We start from the raw sequence: 17,575 nt of genomic DNA on the forward strand, positions 1-17,575 counted from the left end.
ACGTCACAATACCATCTTCAGATTAACTTTTGTGTAATTTTTTTACGGATGAAAAATAAATCATTGTTGAAAATGGAAACTCTTAAAAATTTTATCATAATAACCTTCCAATTAACCCTTTAGTACCCACGTTATGATAATTGTACTCACGCAAAAATCTTCAACTAAGAGGATGTCGCTACAGTGCAAGTGAGACACTAAAAAGAACCTGAGTACTGAAGGGTTAATAAATTTTTAATATTAGGATTAAATTCTTGTTAATTTCGTGAAATATAAATAACATTCGAATAATTATTTATTATAGTAAATTACGTCGGTAATAGTTAAAAAATACTCTATTTATATGACGTCACTGGATTAAAATTGATTTGAAGATAATGATGCATCCTTTTTAATATAAATAAGCCTGTCCATTGATGTAAAAATATTGCTCTGCTTAAATATTTGTTTAGAGACTTGTTAGTAGACAATAATAATAAATTATTGAATCTGAATCAAAAAGTAACAATATGTAAAAATTATAGTTAATAAATCATAGTTTTTCATGATTTAATGAAAAAAACAAGTGTCGTTGAAGACATCCTCAAGGGCAGTTCCTCAAGTTACACATTTATAATCCTCAAAAATCGATGACACCGACAGTTTTCTTTCAGTCTTTTTGACAAATTTAAGCGAAATTCATTCATTGATTTTTTGTATTTTAATTCTATAAAATGATCGTAAAATTACTTTTGCTTGGTATTGTATCAAGCGTATACTCGCAATCGGTAACTATTTTTATCAAATAAAAGCATTAATCATTTTTGAATTCAAATTATTATTGCATAAATAAATTACAGTTTCATCACACAATTACATCAGAGGACTTAGAGCATGTATTTTCTGTAAAAAATGCTGCTGAAGGTAATGTCTGAAGATGTCAAATGGAGTAACTCATTAACATCAGCCTATATTATATTTTCTGTATTATTTTTTCAGTCCCAGGTTACGATATCGTACCCATTTCGATAAGAAAAACGCGAAGTCTAGGAATGAATAAAAGTTTCCATTTCCAGCAGCCTTTTGGAAGACGCTTAAAAATGTGGTTAACGCCTTCGGATGGTACTTTATTCTCTAGAAATCTTCCAGTTAGTTTCATAAGCTATGATCGATTTGCTCCGGACCGATTAAGAGAAACTAAAAGTGTAAGCAAAATTAGTTGATCCTGATTATGGTGTATTAATATAAAACAATTTTATTAATATCCGTTACTTTTTAGAAATTGAACTATGATGACACTTTTTTCTACGAAAACAAATTCTATGCTACTACATTAGCTGTCAATTATCACACTAACGGAAGATACTCAGTGGTACGTTGATTGTGAATTATTGTTTTTAAATCTTCGATTGACTTTATTTTATTTTTTAGAATATTGTGTTAGAAAGGTTTCATCGGTAACAAGTACATCAAACCAATACCACCTCATCTTATGGACTACGCAAGAAGACATCGCAGATCGGTTCACAAAGCACTTGACCCCGAATCCAATGATGAAATTTATCACGTCGTTTATGACATACCACAAGCTCAAAAGGAGCTGCTTTCTCGTGAGTAATTAGATGAATAAATATGCAGCCGAAATTTCAATTTACTAAGTTCAAATTTTCTTATATAGAGCCAGTAAAATTACCGCTAGCGTCACTAGGGACACCACGAGCATCAAACTCCACAATTTATCCTGAAATTTTTGTTATTGTTGAACACAATGTTGTTAATAAAGAAAACTCGTTAGAAGATAAGGTTCTATATGTGTTGGCATTTTGGAACGGAGTTGACATGAGATACCGAAGTTTTTCGAATCCAAAAATCAGGTTGAACATTGCACGTATCGTATTTGCTGAGGTACTTATACGGTTATACTTAATTTTTAGTCAAAGAATTTCACGTGAAAAAATGTTTGACAAAAATAATTATTGCTTATCATGACATCTTAATTACATGAGTTCTATAAGTTTATCAAATTTTTTCTCAAGATCAGTATGTTTTGCCTCATATATCCAAATTTACTGACGGTCATTATATATATGAGAAAGAATACGCTCTTGATACGATGGGATATTGGTTGTATAGAATGAACCACATATTCCCTATCAATTCCTACGACCTTGGAGTTACTTTAACACTCAAGATATTATGCGACAAACCTTATAACTCTAGAGATCAGATATGTCTCACCACTGGAATAGCTTTTAAAAGTGGCGCTTATACTATTGACAATAAAAATGAAACAATATATAAAGTTGCCTTCGTACGAGATGCAGGTAGATTCAATGGCATCAAAACTGCTGCTCATGAGTTGGGACACTTGTAAGTGAATTGTTTGATATAATCTTTTTAATATTGTAATACATGCATAAACAATAAAATTAATAATGATTACATTTCAGATTAGGTGTAGATAACCACGATTATATAGATGAAAATGAACCATGTGACCGTTCAGATGGTTACCTTATGACCCCTAGTGAAGATTATGCGAATCACTCTTTTGAATGGTCGAATTGTTCCATCCGGCAAATGGGACGATTTTTGAGGTAATTTTACGATTTTAGTTTGTTATTACTTTGTATAAATTATTTGACTCGAAGGCATGGAAAGTATTAGAAAATAATTAATTTTTTTTTTTTTTTAGGAGCGAAAAAGCACTTTGTTTATACGATCAACCTTTATACAATGAAAATCCTTTGCCACGGTACTTACCGGGAAAGCTTTTTACCCCTAATGAACAATGTCAAGCGTTCGTAAATGCATCGTTTAATACTACTGCTGAGTTCAATTGTCATGCGATGGCATGTTCTATAGGTAACAGACCAGACTACAATTTCATTATTGAACCTGCGGAAGGTACTTCCTGCGGATATGGAAAATTATGTCTTCATGGTTTTTGTATTGATGAAAACTCGATTGAATAAATAAATATTCACCACAACAAAAAACTAAATTTTGATTCTATCTAATACTTATATTGAAAATCAAAAATGTATATTAGGGTGTGTCAAAATGTAACTTCCGTGATAGACCTCTTAAAATTAGAATTTTAAGTTCCGCTTTTGACAGGAGTTGGGTTGGACATTTCCTGACAAAATTTAAGCGTAAAAGGATTTATTTGATTTTCAGATAATTTTTTAACAGGAGCTTTGTTTGGATACTTCCGCTGAAATTTCAAAATTTGGCCGTACTGACCTTACGTACTTTTTTATTTTTTTCACTACTTAAGGGTAAAATTGATTTTAACATGGATGAATTTATGATGTTAACTTTTAATATTAAAAATGTAATCAACTTTACACATTATTTTATAGAGATAATATGTGCTCGTATGATTCTGAGTCCAAAAGCTATGAATGCTCTATTGTTGGATTAGCCTATCCAAGCGGCGCTTGTAATATAGACAACGTATATAATACTACGAACAGAGTTGCTTTTGTACAAGATTTCGGTAATTACTGGGGTATTCACAGTGCTGCGCATGAATTGGGACACTTGTAAGTAAATTGTACAGTTAGCTTTTTATTTTAGAGAACTGATCGTATATTACCGTTAAAAGAGAAGAAGTTAAGTTTTTTGAAGTAACGACATTTGAAGTAACAACGGGGTTTAGTAGAGTTTAAAATCTTTGAAAAATTAAAGCAAGGAAAAATACTACACGGAAAAAAACAACGTGGGAGCTACAAGATAAAATTGAAAATTTTAAATACCATTCATTTTTAGCGATTTTACACTGTATACAGTCGGGAATAAATTTGGAGTAAAATTTCTTTTCTATCACTCATAGAATTGGACTGAATGAATATGAATAATTTTTAGTGAATTAAAATAAGTCACATATACATAAATTTTTTCTCGTCGGAATTAAAGAAATATTTAAATTAAAAAAAATAATCATATTTGTAAAAAATTAAAATTTTGGAGAGAAAAAAATTTTAATTTGAAAAACAAAATTCAAATTTAAAAAAAAATTTGAAATTTCAAAAAATTGGTATTGTGACTTATTTATAATATTAATTGGATTAGGCCGTATACGAATTTTGTTAACAATCGAAAAATATGGTTTCAGATAAATTTTTAAAAAATTTTATTTTTTTCAGAATTCAATACTTCTCGAAAAATTAGAATTTTTTTTTTTTTTTTCAAAATTTGAGTTTTTTACAAATTTAATTATTTTTTTTCAATTTAAATATTTCTACAATTTCGAGGAGTAAAAATTTATGTATAAGACTTATTTTAATTGATTAAAAATTACTTATATTTATTCACTCAGGTACTCGGAGTATTAGAAATGAAAATTTACTCTGAGTTCAATTCCGATTATATACAGAGTAATCAGTCCTATAGCTGTAACAAGATTTTACAATGATGTCCTCTACAGGATCAGTCCTGTTGCTCGCGCAAGATTGCATCCTGTTGCAGCACCTATTTTTTCCGTGCAAATGTCGTACACATTTTTTTGGAACTTAAGTAGATATGATTTACAACTACAATAAACTAGAGAAATTTTTTATTGTAAATTACAAAGAATTAAAACTTTACCCCAATTTATGTTTTTAAAGATTCTAAGCAAACAGCCTTGAGACATAGTTTGGCATAGTATATACAAGTTAAAAGACATGAATTACAATAATTTTTATATAGATACGATGTACGATACATAATTTAAAAGGTAAGTCGAAAAACATAGGATACTCTATAAAATAAAATGAAACCAATATTAACGATATTTCAGATTTGGTATCCAACATGATAATGAAACAGCAAACGGATGTGTAAATCAGCACGGATACATTATGGGTACAAGTAATTTTAAAACAGCAAACTCATTTGACTGGTCGAAATGTTCCATATCCCAAATGGATAAATTTCTTAAGTAGGTTTATAATTTATTTCTATTTTTGAATTATATTAATTCATTGGAGATATTTATAAGCCGTTAATACTTTTTTTTTCTAAAAATAGGTCTGAGGGAGCAGAATGCTTGTTCAATGAGCTTCTTGATAAAGACCAATCTTTCCGAAGGTATTTACCAGGACGGCTCGTACCTATCACCACACAATGTAAGTACTTTTGGAATGCTGAGCTAAGCAACGAGTATAAAATGGGAATAAATTGTCGCGAAGTTTTGTGCGAAACAAAAAGTGACGGCTTCCTGGTATCTCTGGAACCTGTTGAAGGGAGTATGTGCGGCCATAAAAAAATATGTCTTCATGGACAGTGCCTTAGCGAAAAGTTAATTGGATAAGATTCTATTGCATGAGTTATTAATTAAAAATTTTTTTAATTTGAATCATTTATGTAAGCTTTTGTTTGAATCAATATGTTACGATTGATATATCTAATAAATTGTATTCTATAACTTAAAAATTTTGTGTGAATTTTATTTTATTAACCAAAAGAATAGCAGAATAGAAATCTACAATATACTTAATTAATTATCGATAAAAATTCGCACACATTGTAGTTTCGATTATTAATAATTTCTAACTACATAACTTTTCTGCCGTAAACTCACGTAAATAATTGAAAAGTTTAATCATTGAAAAACCGAAATCTTGAACATTGTCTTACGTTGTATTTTTAACGATTAACATCACTTCACTTAAAATGAATGTGGAAATGTAGCATAAAATACTTTGTGTGGCTTTATGGGTTTGATAAAAATTTGATGAATCTATATATATAGGAGACTTTCTATAGATATAGTCACTCATCACGATATCTCTGGAACCATAAGACCTAGAGACTTGGAATTTGGCAGGAATATTCCTTGCGCCGAGTAGAGGTCAGCTAAGAATGAATTTTACAAAATTCCATGTACCTGAAGTTCTGAACGTTTTTTTTGAACGAAAAACAAAAAAAAATTTTTTTTGCTTTTGAAACTGAAAATGATTTTTCAGTTTCAAAATAAGTCAAAGAGCCCGGGAAATAGTATATTGGATTCTCAAAATACCAAAACTAGCCCTTCAGCCACTCCTAAGACTTAGACATCTAAAAAAAAAATTCAAGAAAAATAGTTCAACGGGTCGTTTGAAGCTGCGATTTTTTCAGACGCTCCTTTTACAACCCCACAGACTATAAAAAATAATCAAGCCGATAACTGCCCCGGAACTACCCTTCGAGCCACCCCAAAGACTTAAAAAATTGAAAAAAATTAAAAAAAAATAGTTCAACGGGTCGTTTGAAGCTGCGATTTTTTCTGAACACTCCTTTTACACCCCCACAAAATATAAAAAATAATCAAAACAATAACTCCCCCGGAACTACCCTTCGAGCCACCCCAAAGACTTAAAAATTTTTTTAAAAATTCAAAATAAATAGTTCAAAGGGTTGTTTGAAGCTGCGTTTTTTTTGGACGTTCCTTTTACACACTCGTAGACTACAAAAAATAATCAAGCCGATAACTCCCCCTGAACTACCCTTCGAGCCACCCCAAAGACTTAAAAATTTTTTTAAAAATTCAAAAAAAATAGTTCAAAGGGTAGTTTGAAGCAGCGATTTTTTTCAGACGCTCCTTTTACAACCCCACAGACTATAAAAATAATCAAGCCGAGAACTCCCCGGAACTACCTTTGAGCCACCCCAAAGACTTAAAAATTGAAAAAATTAAAAAAATAGTTCAACGGGTCGTTTGAAGCTGCGATTTTTTTGGACGTTCCTTTTACACCCTCGCAGACTACAAAAAATAATTAAGCCGATAACTCCCCCGGAACTACCCCTTCAGCCACCCCAAAGACTTAAGAATTTGGAAACAAATGATTTAAAAATAGTTTAAAAGGTCGTTTGAAGCTACGATTTTTTGAACTACGCGGACAACTATTTTACGTCATTAGACAAAAATTGTTAGACTCTTAACTTTTCTGGAAGCGACCGATTAGCAACTATTAGCTGGTTTACTAACGTTGGTTTTTTCTACTGAAGATTTAGTTAGTATGTGATGGTGTTAGCCGAGCCAAAGAATTTCGAACTTTGCAAATTACAAGACTCTTAGGCTTTATATTCATGCAATTTCATTTAATCCTTTTGCGTTGCTTGTTCTGGAGTTCTTTGGTCGTTACCCAGGACACGCGACGTGGAGGCCACCATATTTTTATAAAGGATATTAGTATTTATTTTATTAGATCGATATGCGTCGATCGAACATTACTTGTCATTCTAATATCCTTTATCAAGTGTCCCACTCTATTTTTTTTTTTAATCTATTATTGATCTATATTCATTCCGACTTTTCTCGGAAATATATTCGAATTCTATTTCTAGTTATGTTAAAAAATTGACTTAATGAAAAATTTTGAATGATTTTATTACCCAAGATTAAAATTTCCTAACGATTTTAGATTTTTTGTAGGTACTACTTGTTTCTACGTAAGGTAAGTGCTCAATGGTTTTATAACTTTGTAATAATGTTATATTCATGTTTTTTTTTCCCAACCTTGGTAATTTTTCAGCTGACCGAAGAAAACACAGTGTATTTGCGTAATTACATTATGTATCATTGTTAATGATTCAAACTTTACCGTTACGTTTATTGCTAAATATTAAAATGAATCATATAAAAAAAAAATACATTCTTAGTCGCATTACTGCTGACCGAATTACTCATCAAGTTCGTCTCTATTTAACTTTTTTTTCTTTCGAAAAAGTTGTTCTAACATTTTTTATTGTTAACACCTACGAAACCAGTATTCTTGGTCGCATTACTGCTGACCGAATTATATTTGAAAATTTTCTTTGGAGAGCTCATTTTTTTGTAATGTAGATAACAAAATTTTGGAAAATCTAATAGTGCACGCCTCATAATCTCATTTTTCACAACAAAATTGATTAAATTGAGAGATAAAAAACAAAATAATAAAAAACAGAAAATTCTGCTATGGTTTAGTGGTGCCGAAGCTCTAAGGTGAGGAAAAAAAAATATTATAATGAAATGTATAGATATATATATATATATATATATATATATATATATATATATATATATATATATATATATATATATATTGTAACAGTTTTACCTGCTCAGGTTGGCCCCTAATCAATTTTATAAATAAATAAACAAAACTAACTACAATACAATTATCAGGGCGCCACCAGGATTTTTAATCACGGTTCCTGGAACCGGTCCAGAGCTGAGAAAACTTAATCTTAGGGTAGAGAGAGTGGAGGAAGGTGCTCTTGAATCATAAATAATTAATTAACAAGGTTGATCAACATTTATTAACAATAAAAAAACTTAACAAGGTTTGACTTAAAACTAGTTAACAAAATTCACTCACGCACACACTAACCACACTTAACAATATCTTAATCTCGACGAGCCCCTCCCGACGTCTACCCGATTTCTAAACCTACAATCACCCGCACAGAGACGAATCATATACCGGGCTCGTTGACTCGGCTCACAGGAGTAACAGCCCAGCGACGAAACATAGACCTAATCACTCTGCAACTCATACATAACCCACACTTGTCTCACACTCTCACTACTAACTTGACTTTACTTTATAAATTTTATTTTAATAAAATCGAATGTAATTAATTTCAATTAAATATTTAAATTAAATTATTCAATCATTAGTAATTAATAAAACGACAATTTTCAATTAACAATCAATTTCCAAATAGCTATTACAATTCTCAAATTCCAATTGTTAATCTTCCTTGGTTTAAAATATTAAACAGCTTAAAATTCCTAAGTTATTATTTCGAACGAAAGGCTTAATACCTTGAATTAGCTTTTGTTAAATAAATTAATCACAATATAAATTTTTACATCACTTCAAAATTATTAACACAAGTTTAATTAACTAATTCTCACTAAATTTTTACTGTGACAATTTTTGACTCAATTAACTAATTCCTAGGACTTAATGTCCATGCCGATAATTATCAAATTAGAGTAAAATTAATTTAATTAATTCACGGACTTAATCCCAAAATTATTAAATTCACACTTGACGGAATAATTTTATAATATAATATTCTCAATAAATAATTCCTAATATAATATTCTTAATAATTTTCCACTCTATAATATTCTCAATTAATAATTTTCCAAATATAAAATATTCTTACTAATTAATTCTTAATATAAAATATTATCAATAATTTTCTATTAGTTTTATCCATTATAAAAAATTCGACACAAGTCGAAATATTCAATTTTTTTATTGCTAGAACATTCGCTAGCTGTTTTGCTTGACCTTGGGTATTGGAATTTACTGCGACACCAAAAATTGACGCTTGACTAAAATTCCACGAATAAAAGTTTGTCGATTTTTTTCAATGACAAAAATCAATCAATTTTACTACGTTAATTGTTATAAAAATTACAACAATAAAATTAACGAAATTTTCGGATGTTAATTTATTAATTGATTATTTCTAGTTATTAAATTTTTCCGCAAGGTCGATTGAGTGAACCTCGGGTATAAACCCCCATGAAAATCACTAAATCCAAACTAGCAAATGTTCCACAATTAATTTATTAGTAAAATTTTATCGATTAACGATCCAATTGATAAATAATTAGGAGAAGTAACTGGGTATTGGAAGAACCGCGGTCCACTTCTTTCCCAGAGTAATAATTGATACCTTGACGAACAAAACGATGATCTAACTTACTCGTTGAGGATGAAGTCCTAGTTGTAGTTGGCTTCCTTCGTCTCGTCACTACTCTCGGGAACGGTCCTTTTGATTCCCGTGGCACTCAGTTTGGCGGTCACACTACTTCTCCCTTTTCCACTGCACGACACCTATTTTAACCCAAACTCACCCCCTCCTATTCTCCCTTTAGGCCCGAAGATCGAGACGCGCCAGTGCTATGTCGAATAATTATCGATATCCGGTGACTTATCGATTAAGGGTAATTTTACCCTGTTACAATATATATATATATATATATATATATATATATATATATATATATATATATATATATATATATATATATAAAAAAATCTACAGTCTTATATTAGTTTTGTATAAATAATAATTTAACGACCGTGAATTGAACGCTCATATTAATTAAGAAAATCCATTGTGTATTACTTTAGATAATAAAAAATTATTCCGGTACGATCATTTATTCGACCAATTTCCCTGCCACAAACACTCATCCATACACGGACATCCAGAAAAGATTATGTTTAATGTTATTATTTACTATGTTAAACTAAAAAATTTTTATTGAAATATATTTTATGTCCTGTGTTATGTCCACCCCAAAATTTTTCTGTAAATTTAAATCACCCGCGCAGATGGAAGACTTCTCCATGCGCGAAAGCCACAATAAAATATAAGCTACGCGACTGCTGGTTGACTAGCGGGGACTTCTGCAATCTCAGCACCGCGAGTATTTAAAAGGGCGATCAACATCCAACGCCTTGTCTTTGAGCAATTAATTCGACTTCCGCGTTTAATTGACGGACCCGTGCCTTGTAAAAGTCCCTTATCTTAATTTGCGCTGCACTTAAGATGAGTTCAGACTCGGTTCAACCGGCAGGCCACGTATTAGTTATTAAATTCAATCCTAGAGAACCGGAATCTCAAAGTTCTAATTTGCTCTGCACTTAGGCGAGAATCCGGGCTGTAAGTTTAAATAAAATATCATTAAAAAGCTAAATTCGCGCACTTTACCCTACGGGGGACTGGAGGACGTTAGCTCAACCAAATAATTAAAATTCAATAAATTAAATTACATAAAAATCAAATTGTGAAAGTGTAAGTTTTAATGTTTATAAAAATAAATCTCAATAAAAGTGAAATCAGTTTTCAATCAGTTCATTTCACGAAATAAGCAGCCCAAATCCATCCAACTCCATCCGCTGCGAGAACCAACAAAAAGGGCCCAAGTCAGGAAAAGGCGCTAACAGCAGCCCCCAGAATCACGGATCCAATAACAACTAAAATTCCTGCAGAGAGTAAGTACATCTATTCTCATAAAAATCCGTCAGTCTCAAACGAAGGCGTGGTAAGTTCGTATCTCGAAAATGTCCCACATAAATAATTAAAACAACGGAATTAAAACCTCCGTTGCGTATTCTTTAAACTGTTAGTCCAAACCTCCACCGTTTACGCTACCGCTCTAAAAACGCCCTTGGACATAACACCCGACAAATTATTTGACTTGATATAAGTGTGTTCATATTAACCTGTAAGTGCGATATAAATTACAAAAATAAATTTCAGTTTCAAGAAAACTGCTGTTTTTGAAATGTCGAGAGTAGAGCACAACCTCAACGCTTCGCTAATGAGGCGTGCAATACAATATTCTTAGTCGTTGAATTGCCGATCGAGTTCTGTACAAATTACATTTTTGTATAAGATGAAAGATGCAGTTTCTTACACTGGCCTACTTATTAACATTTACAATTTTATTTCAGTTTAAAAATTAATCGCTTATTTTGACCTTGGAAATAACTGAAATTTTTTTTTATTGTTTACTGCTTGGTTATCTATGTTTTTCTCATATAAAAGCTGTTCAAATACTTCTTACAAGCTCGGCATTGATATTTCATATCGTTAAGCACAGTGTATATTAATTCTTTGTTCGTAAAAGGATCGTAATCAAATTCTTCATTTTTCAACTTTTCTCTTCAATTTTTCAAATATTGAGACAAAGAAAAAAGTATTGAAAAGTATTGGATTGACTAGAAAACTGATACTTTTCAATACTTTTTTCTATATTTCGATATTTTTTTTTTAGGGTAAAGATGTACCTGATTGATAATTCGGTCAGCAGTAATGCGACTAAGAGTGTATTTTTTTTTTATATGATTCATTTTAATATTTAGCAATAAACGTAACGGTAAAGTTTGAATCATTAACAATGATACATAATGTAATTACGCAAATACACTGTGTTTTCTTCGGTCAGCTGAAAAATTACCAAGGTTGGGAAAAAAAAACATGAATATAACATTATTACAAAGTTATAAAACCATTGAGCACTTACCTTACGTAGAAACAAGTAGTACCTACAAAAAATCTAAAATCGTTAGGAAATTTTAATCTTGGGTAATAAAATCATTCAAAATTTTTCATTAAGTCAATTTTTTAACATAACTAGAAATAGAATTCGAATATATTTCCGAGAAAAGTCGGAATGAATATAGATCAATAATAGATTAAAAAAAAAAATAGAGTGGGACACTTGATAAAGGATATTAGAATGACAAGTAATGTTCGATCGACGCATATCGATCTAATAAAATAAATACTAATATCCTTTATAAAAATATGGTGGCCTCCACGTCGCGTGTCCTGGGTAACGACCAAAGAACTCCAGAACAAGCAACGCAAAAGGATTAAATGAAATTGCATGAATATAAAGCCTAAGAGTCTTGTAATTTGCAAAGTTCGAAATTCTTTGGCTCGGCTAACACCATCACATACTAACTAAATCTTCAGTAGAAAAAACCAACGTTAGTAAACCAGCTAATAGTTGCTAATCGGTCGCTTCCAGAAAAGTTAAGAATCTAACAATTTTTGTCTAATGACGTAAAATAGTTGTCCGCGTAGTTCAAAAAATCGTAGCTTCAAACGACCTTTTAAACTATTTTTAAATCATTTGTTTCCAAATTCTTAAGTCTTTGGGGTGGCTGAAGGGGTAGTTCCGGGGGAGTTATCGGCTTAATTATTTTTTGTAGTCTGCGAGGGTGTAAAAGGAACGTCCAAAAAAAATCGCAGCTTCAAACGACCCGTTGAACTATTTTTTTTTAATTTTTTTCAATTTTTTAAGTCTTTGGGGTGGCTCAAAGGTAGTTCCGGGGGAGTTCTCGGCTTGATTATTTTTTATAGTCTGTGGGGTTGTAAAAGGAGCGTCTGAAAAAAATCGCTGCTTCAAACTACCCTTTGAACTATTTTTTTTGAATTTTTAAAAAAATTTTTAAGTCTTTGGGGTGGCTCGAAGGGTAGTTCAGGGGGAGTTATCGGCTTGATTATTTTTTGTAGTCTACGAGTGTGTAAAAGGAACGTCCAAAAAAACGCAGCTTCAAACAACCCTTTGAACTATTTATTTTGAATTTTTAAAAAAATTTTTAAGTCTTTGGGGTGGCTCGAAGGGTAGTTCCGGGGGAGTTATTGTTTTGATTATTTTTTATATTTTGTGGGGGTGTAAAAGGAGTGTTCAGAAAAAATCGCAGCTTCAAACGACCCGTTGAACTATTTTTCTTGAATTTTTTTTTTTAGATGTCTAAGTCTTAGGGGTGGCTGAAGGGGTAGTTTTGGTATTTTGAGAATCCAATATACTATTTCCCGGGCTCTTTGACTTATTTTGAAACTGAAAAATCATTTTTAGTCTCAAAAGCAAAAAAAATTTTTTTTTGATTTTCGTTCAAAAAAAAACGTTCAGAACTTCAGGTACATAAAATTCTACCTACAAGGGGGGTTGCGGGGGCGTTAACAATGAAAAATTCCCGTTTTTAAGCTATAGCTCCTATAGACTCCAAATTCTAATTTCAAATTTTTTTCTTCGTGTCAATTATTTTTGATTTTTGAAAAAAAGCCACGCAAACATTATAATGATTATACATTAAAAGTTACAATGAATATTTGCTGGAATAATTACATGGATAAAAGATATATGCTAATTCGATGAAATTTGGAATTTGTGCAAGTCAAAATAATACTCTAATTAAATTTCAAGTTTAGATCTAAAATACAATTCTATAAAATGCCTAGCAACGCGGGCGGGTAACAGCTTGTCTTATGATATTTTTTGGATTTGACGTCAATGAATTAAGAGATGCACGTCATCAATAAATTGTAATAATAAATAAATGTAACTGATTGTGATGGAAAATTATGGCTTAAAATAAATGTTATTTAAGAAGTAGGTTATGGACATTACTGATAAATAACTGAAGAACAATAAGATAGCGCGTGTTAAAATTTTAATGTATACCGTCTTGACATTATCGTAATGTGTTGATGGTATTACAGCTATAAAATTATTATTATTTTTAGAAGCTGGGGCATAACTTGTTTTTATGAAAAGCCATATTCATTAAAAAATTTTCTGCGTCAATATTCGCCCGGAAAAATCATCACTATTGATCAACAATATGACTTTTTTAAAAATTAATGGTCAGTTTTATCGTCAGAAAATTTTAATTCTTCTGTAAACGATTATTTTATTTTGTTTGTTATTATTTATATTATGACATTAATAATTTGGTTGCTTAATTTTTTTTTCATTGATTTTAATATCTTAACAATAAAATTCAAACAAAATGAAGTTTTGATAATTTCTAATATCAACCTATATAAATTTTAAGCAGATCATTTGCGTCAATAAATGAAAAATGTGATATATAAATAAACTAAAATCTTATTTATAAGTATTTTGTTAAGCATTGAATGTCACAGTAGATAATTTTTTAATATTGTTGGAAATACCTGTAATTTAATTCAATTAATATATACATTAAGTCCATTGTTAGAAGCTATTATAAATGCTGACAAGTGCATCAAAAAATTTATAACGATTTCCATTGTTTGATTAAGTGTCTTTCAAGTGCTTTATCAAGGACAATAATTTTATATTTAATATCAGGTTCACTATCAGGCTCACAGTTTTTTTTTCGTCTTCATCAGAAGCCGCCGATCTAAGTCTAAAATTTTATACGTTTGCAAAGTTAAAAAAAAGTCATTTAAAAATGCTGCTAACAACATTTATTTTACTTGGAATTTTTTGCAGTTCATATTCTCAATCGGTAATCACAAAACATTCTAAATTTTGTCAAATTTTAAGTAATAATATCCAATGATTTATAGGTTTTAGATAACATGACACCAGAAGAATTTGTACGAATTTTAGAAATTTTGGCTGACGGTCAAGGTAATTTGGACACTTAAAATTTAAAATACATTTTCATTAAAAAAAAATTTTAATTTATTTTAGTCCCTGAATTCGACACGGTGCCAATTAGTACCAAAAGTTTAGACAAAAATGATGATCTGTACATAACATTGAACCTATTTGGCCAGAATCTGAAAATGTGGCTCACTCCAAATGATGGGATACTGGCCGGTGAAGACATGCCGATTTTTTCATTGAAAACTAATGAACGAGGTAATATCGATCTAACAAAATTCCCAAACGTAAGTCAAGTTTTATCGAACATACGTTGCATTATATTTATAAGCCATTAATTAATTTTGATGTGATATAGTTCATGAGAGAAACTCTTCCAAGACTGTACGAGAATAAACTGCATGCAGCTACATTTGCGGTTAACTATCATCGTAATAGAAGAATGAGTCTGGTAAGACGATTTTTCATTAATAAAGCTCAAAATGTGAAAGTTAGAACGCTACCAAAATGTTTATTCATAGCTATATTAATTCATAGACGGGCTTCATTGGTGATTCTTACATTCAACCAGTACCTTCACGATTTGTAGAACACGCAAGAAGATACGCAAGAACTGTCAACAATTCATTCGATCATGAAGGAGATGATCATGTTTATCATTTTGTTCATAAAATACCTCACTCGAAAATACAAAAACGATCTGGTATCTAAATTTTTATTGAAAAATTTTCACAATAAATTCAATCGACAATAAAACCTATCAATATTTTTAGTTTACACAGATTATGAATTCCAATCGAACCCAGCAGGCATCGGACAAAAGATTGTTTACCCAGAAATTCTCGTAATTGTCGATTACAACTTGACTCGAATATTCAATAGAAACGTAAAAGATGCCTTATTATACATACTCTCATTTTGGAACGGCGTTGACATGAGATACAGAAGTATTGAGCATCCTCGAGTTCGTTTGAACATCGCAGGAATTGTCTTTACTCAGGATTCTCAAGCTCTGCCCTATTTAGTAAGTCAGAATGGGAAAGTCAGTAGCACTACAATTTCTGTCACTGAGAAAGGAAAATTTTTGTACCTAATGAAGGATTCCATTCCCTTAGATTCTTACGATATAGCAGTAACTATGACTCCGTAAGTATTTACCCAAAAGTTCAACAATGGTTTCTCTACAAAACCTTAATTATAAAAATTTTTCAGGAATACTTTGTGTGACCTCGGTAGTTGTAACGTTCTTGGACAAGTACGGAAAATTGGTAAAGCCTGTGACGTCAACTACCAAAAACAAACAATGGACAGAGTTATGATCATGCGTGATAGAGGAGGTTTCGATGGTATCGAAACTGCATCTCATGAATTGGGGCATTTGTAAGTTTAAATCTGCGAAATTATTAGAGTAAGTTAATGATTAATGATTAATGATGAATAATCAATGCCCTATCAGGTTGGGCATGAACCATGACGGTAGCGTAAACAGACAATGTCCCGATGAAGATGGTTACATCATGGCAACATCTAACAAATTTTCACAATATGCTTTCGACTGGTCAGAGTGTTCTTTAGCTAACTTGGAGACTTTCTTGAGGTAATTATGTTCATCTTCTTTTTTTTCTTAAGCAACAATGATTGTTAATACTATTGTGTTTTTGTAGTTCTCCACAGGCTTTATGTTTATTCAACAGACCTAATCAAGGCAGGGCAATCCACAGATTTTTGCCGGGACAGCTAAAGAGTCCGCATGAGCAATGCAGAATGATTAATGGAATTAGAGCTTCCATCATTGACGACTCTATTTGTACTCAACTGAAGTGTGAATTTCCTTATGGCAATGAATCTATGGTTAGTGATTTGATTCCTGAGGCCGCTGAAGGAACTTCTTGTGGTATCGGAAAGATATGCTTGCATGGAAACTGTATTTTTAAGACACAAGTCAATTAATTATGGTGTTAGTAGATTTCTTTAGAAAGTTTTCACAATTTTTGTCATTATGTTCCCAATGTTCAAGTCCGTTCAGAAAATGGCATATTTTTAAATGGCGAAATAACTCATAATTTTGGATAAAAAAAAACTCTATTTTAGTGGTATAAGCTTCGAATTGCAATTTTACATTTTATGTTGTGATAAATTTTTGTCTGTGAATGATAGTTTGTAATCGAATGATAAAATAAATCAGAATATTAAGCATTAAGAATTCTTCTTTCATTTCGGATACCTAACGGCCTTTTTGTACTGTACGAGTATAGTTTAGTGTTTTAATAAAGTTTTGTCAAGACATAAAACTTATTTTTTCCATAGAACCTATACCCTTTGATCGAACCCTCATGTGAGCGGAACCTTCTTCTCGCAGTCAATAAAGCAGTTTCCAATTTTATTCGTCTTCAGCAGTTCATATACGTAAGTTTTATCGCCAGATGGCAGTTGAATGCTGACCGGCAGATGCTTCATCACGTGCTCAATTACATGCTCACTATAGATTAAAACTTCTCAACTGAGTCCATGACCGCTCGATCCAGGTAAAAGTATGCGTGGAAATGCAGTGATGCTGCAGATAACCAGCCTAAGGACCAACAGCCGCAGTAGTAGCAGTATTCAGCTGGTAGCTGGATTGAATCCATTGTGCTACATCAGATGGCCGCTCAAACTAGCAGCGCATCGTCCTCTCAGCTATCACGTTCTCTCATTCTCTCATAAACACAATTATCCTTAATAATT

General features: G+C 31.3%; 5 protein-coding genes across 7 annotated transcripts in view; 4 read left to right on the forward strand and 1 right to left on the reverse strand.

Moving 5' to 3' along the window:
* Positions 1-17,575, reverse strand: part of LOC141536358 (sperm flagellar protein 2) — a 179,964-nt gene that overhangs the window by 85,617 nt on the left and 76,772 nt on the right. The gene's annotated exons all lie outside the window — the stretch shown is intronic.
* On the forward strand, positions 714-1,440 carry LOC141536356 (uncharacterized). The gene is made up of 5 exons (XM_074256834.1): positions 714-767; positions 840-903; positions 979-1,184; positions 1,259-1,351; positions 1,411-1,440. The coding sequence occupies exons 1-5, from the start codon at positions 714-716 to the stop codon at positions 1,438-1,440; spliced, it is 447 nt and encodes a 148-aa protein (XP_074112935.1).
* Positions 1,030-3,874, forward strand: LOC141536357 (A disintegrin and metalloproteinase with thrombospondin motifs like). Its single transcript, XM_074256835.1, has 5 exons — positions 1,030-1,589; positions 1,658-1,957; positions 2,016-2,349; positions 2,430-2,576; positions 2,675-3,874. Exons 1-5 carry the CDS (start codon positions 1,472-1,474, stop codon positions 2,952-2,954), a joined length of 1,179 nt encoding a protein of 392 aa, XP_074112936.1. The 5' UTR covers positions 1,030-1,471; the 3' UTR covers positions 2,955-3,874.
* LOC141536326 (A disintegrin and metalloproteinase with thrombospondin motifs like) lies at positions 4,288-5,997 on the forward strand. Its single transcript, XM_074256775.1, has 3 exons — positions 4,288-4,702; positions 4,766-4,906; positions 4,996-5,997. Exons 2-3 carry the CDS (start codon positions 4,827-4,829, stop codon positions 5,276-5,278), a joined length of 363 nt encoding a protein of 120 aa, XP_074112876.1. The 5' UTR covers positions 4,288-4,702; positions 4,766-4,826; the 3' UTR covers positions 5,279-5,997.
* On the forward strand, positions 10,464-17,054 carry LOC141535924 (A disintegrin and metalloproteinase with thrombospondin motifs like). Of its 3 annotated transcripts, XM_074256091.1 has the most exons (10): positions 10,464-10,755; positions 10,836-10,955; positions 14,812-14,875; positions 14,939-15,138; positions 15,210-15,302; positions 15,389-15,554; positions 15,625-15,997; positions 16,064-16,231; positions 16,308-16,448; positions 16,516-17,054. In XM_074256091.1, exons 3-10 carry the CDS (start codon positions 14,824-14,826, stop codon positions 16,799-16,801), a joined length of 1,479 nt encoding a protein of 492 aa, XP_074112192.1. In that variant the 5' UTR covers positions 10,464-10,755; positions 10,836-10,955; positions 14,812-14,823; the 3' UTR covers positions 16,802-17,054. The 3 variants fall into 3 exon arrangements, with proteins under 3 accessions (XP_074112192.1, XP_074112191.1, XP_074112190.1); XM_074256090.1 differs by having other exon boundaries at positions 10,464-10,955; XM_074256089.1 differs by lacking the exons at positions 10,464-10,755; positions 10,836-10,955 and adding an exon at positions 14,422-14,750.

Source organism: Cotesia typhae, unplaced genomic scaffold, assembly GCF_013202065.1.
Source record: "Cotesia typhae breed Kobodo isofemale line unplaced genomic scaffold, CoteBio_Ctyphae scaffold_152, whole genome shotgun sequence".
NCBI lineage: Eukaryota > Metazoa > Arthropoda > Insecta > Hymenoptera > Braconidae > Cotesia > Cotesia typhae.

What these genes read in the sequence shown, in the direction of transcription:
- LOC141536357 (XM_074256835.1), top strand. Translation starts at nt 1,472, where the DNA reads ATGGACTACGCAAGAAGACATCGCAGATCGGTTCACAAAGCACTTGAC. An exon ending in GTTTGACAAAAATAATTATT is followed by an intron (nt 1,958 to 2,015) that starts GCTTATCATGAC and finishes TTTTTTCTCAAG; the next exon opens with ATCAGTATGTTTTGCCTCAT. An exon ending in CAAATGGGACGATTTTTGAG is followed by an intron (nt 2,577 to 2,674) that starts GTAATTTTACGA and finishes TTTTTTTTTTAG; the next exon opens with GAGCGAAAAAGCACTTTGTT.
- LOC141536356 (XM_074256834.1), top strand. Translation starts at nt 714, where the DNA reads ATGATCGTAAAATTACTTTTGCTTGGTATTGTATCAAGCGTATACTCG. An exon ending in CAAGCGTATACTCGCAATCG is followed by an intron (nt 768 to 839) that starts GTAACTATTTTT and finishes AATAAATTACAG; the next exon opens with TTTCATCACACAATTACATC. An exon ending in CTAACGGAAGATACTCAGTG is followed by an intron (nt 1,352 to 1,410) that starts GTACGTTGATTG and finishes TTTATTTTTTAG; the next exon opens with AATATTGTGTTAGAAAGGTT.
- LOC141536326 (XM_074256775.1), top strand. Translation starts at nt 4,827, where the DNA reads ATGGGTACAAGTAATTTTAAAACAGCAAACTCATTTGACTGGTCGAAA. An exon ending in CAAATGGATAAATTTCTTAA is followed by an intron (nt 4,907 to 4,995) that starts GTAGGTTTATAA and finishes TTCTAAAAATAG; the next exon opens with GTCTGAGGGAGCAGAATGCT.
- LOC141535924 (XM_074256089.1), top strand. Translation starts at nt 14,694, where the DNA reads ATGCTGCTAACAACATTTATTTTACTTGGAATTTTTTGCAGTTCATAT. An exon ending in GCAGTTCATATTCTCAATCG is followed by an intron (nt 14,751 to 14,811) that starts GTAATCACAAAA and finishes AATGATTTATAG; the next exon opens with GTTTTAGATAACATGACACC. An exon ending in ATAGCAGTAACTATGACTCC is followed by an intron (nt 15,998 to 16,063) that starts GTAAGTATTTAC and finishes AAAATTTTTCAG; the next exon opens with GAATACTTTGTGTGACCTCG.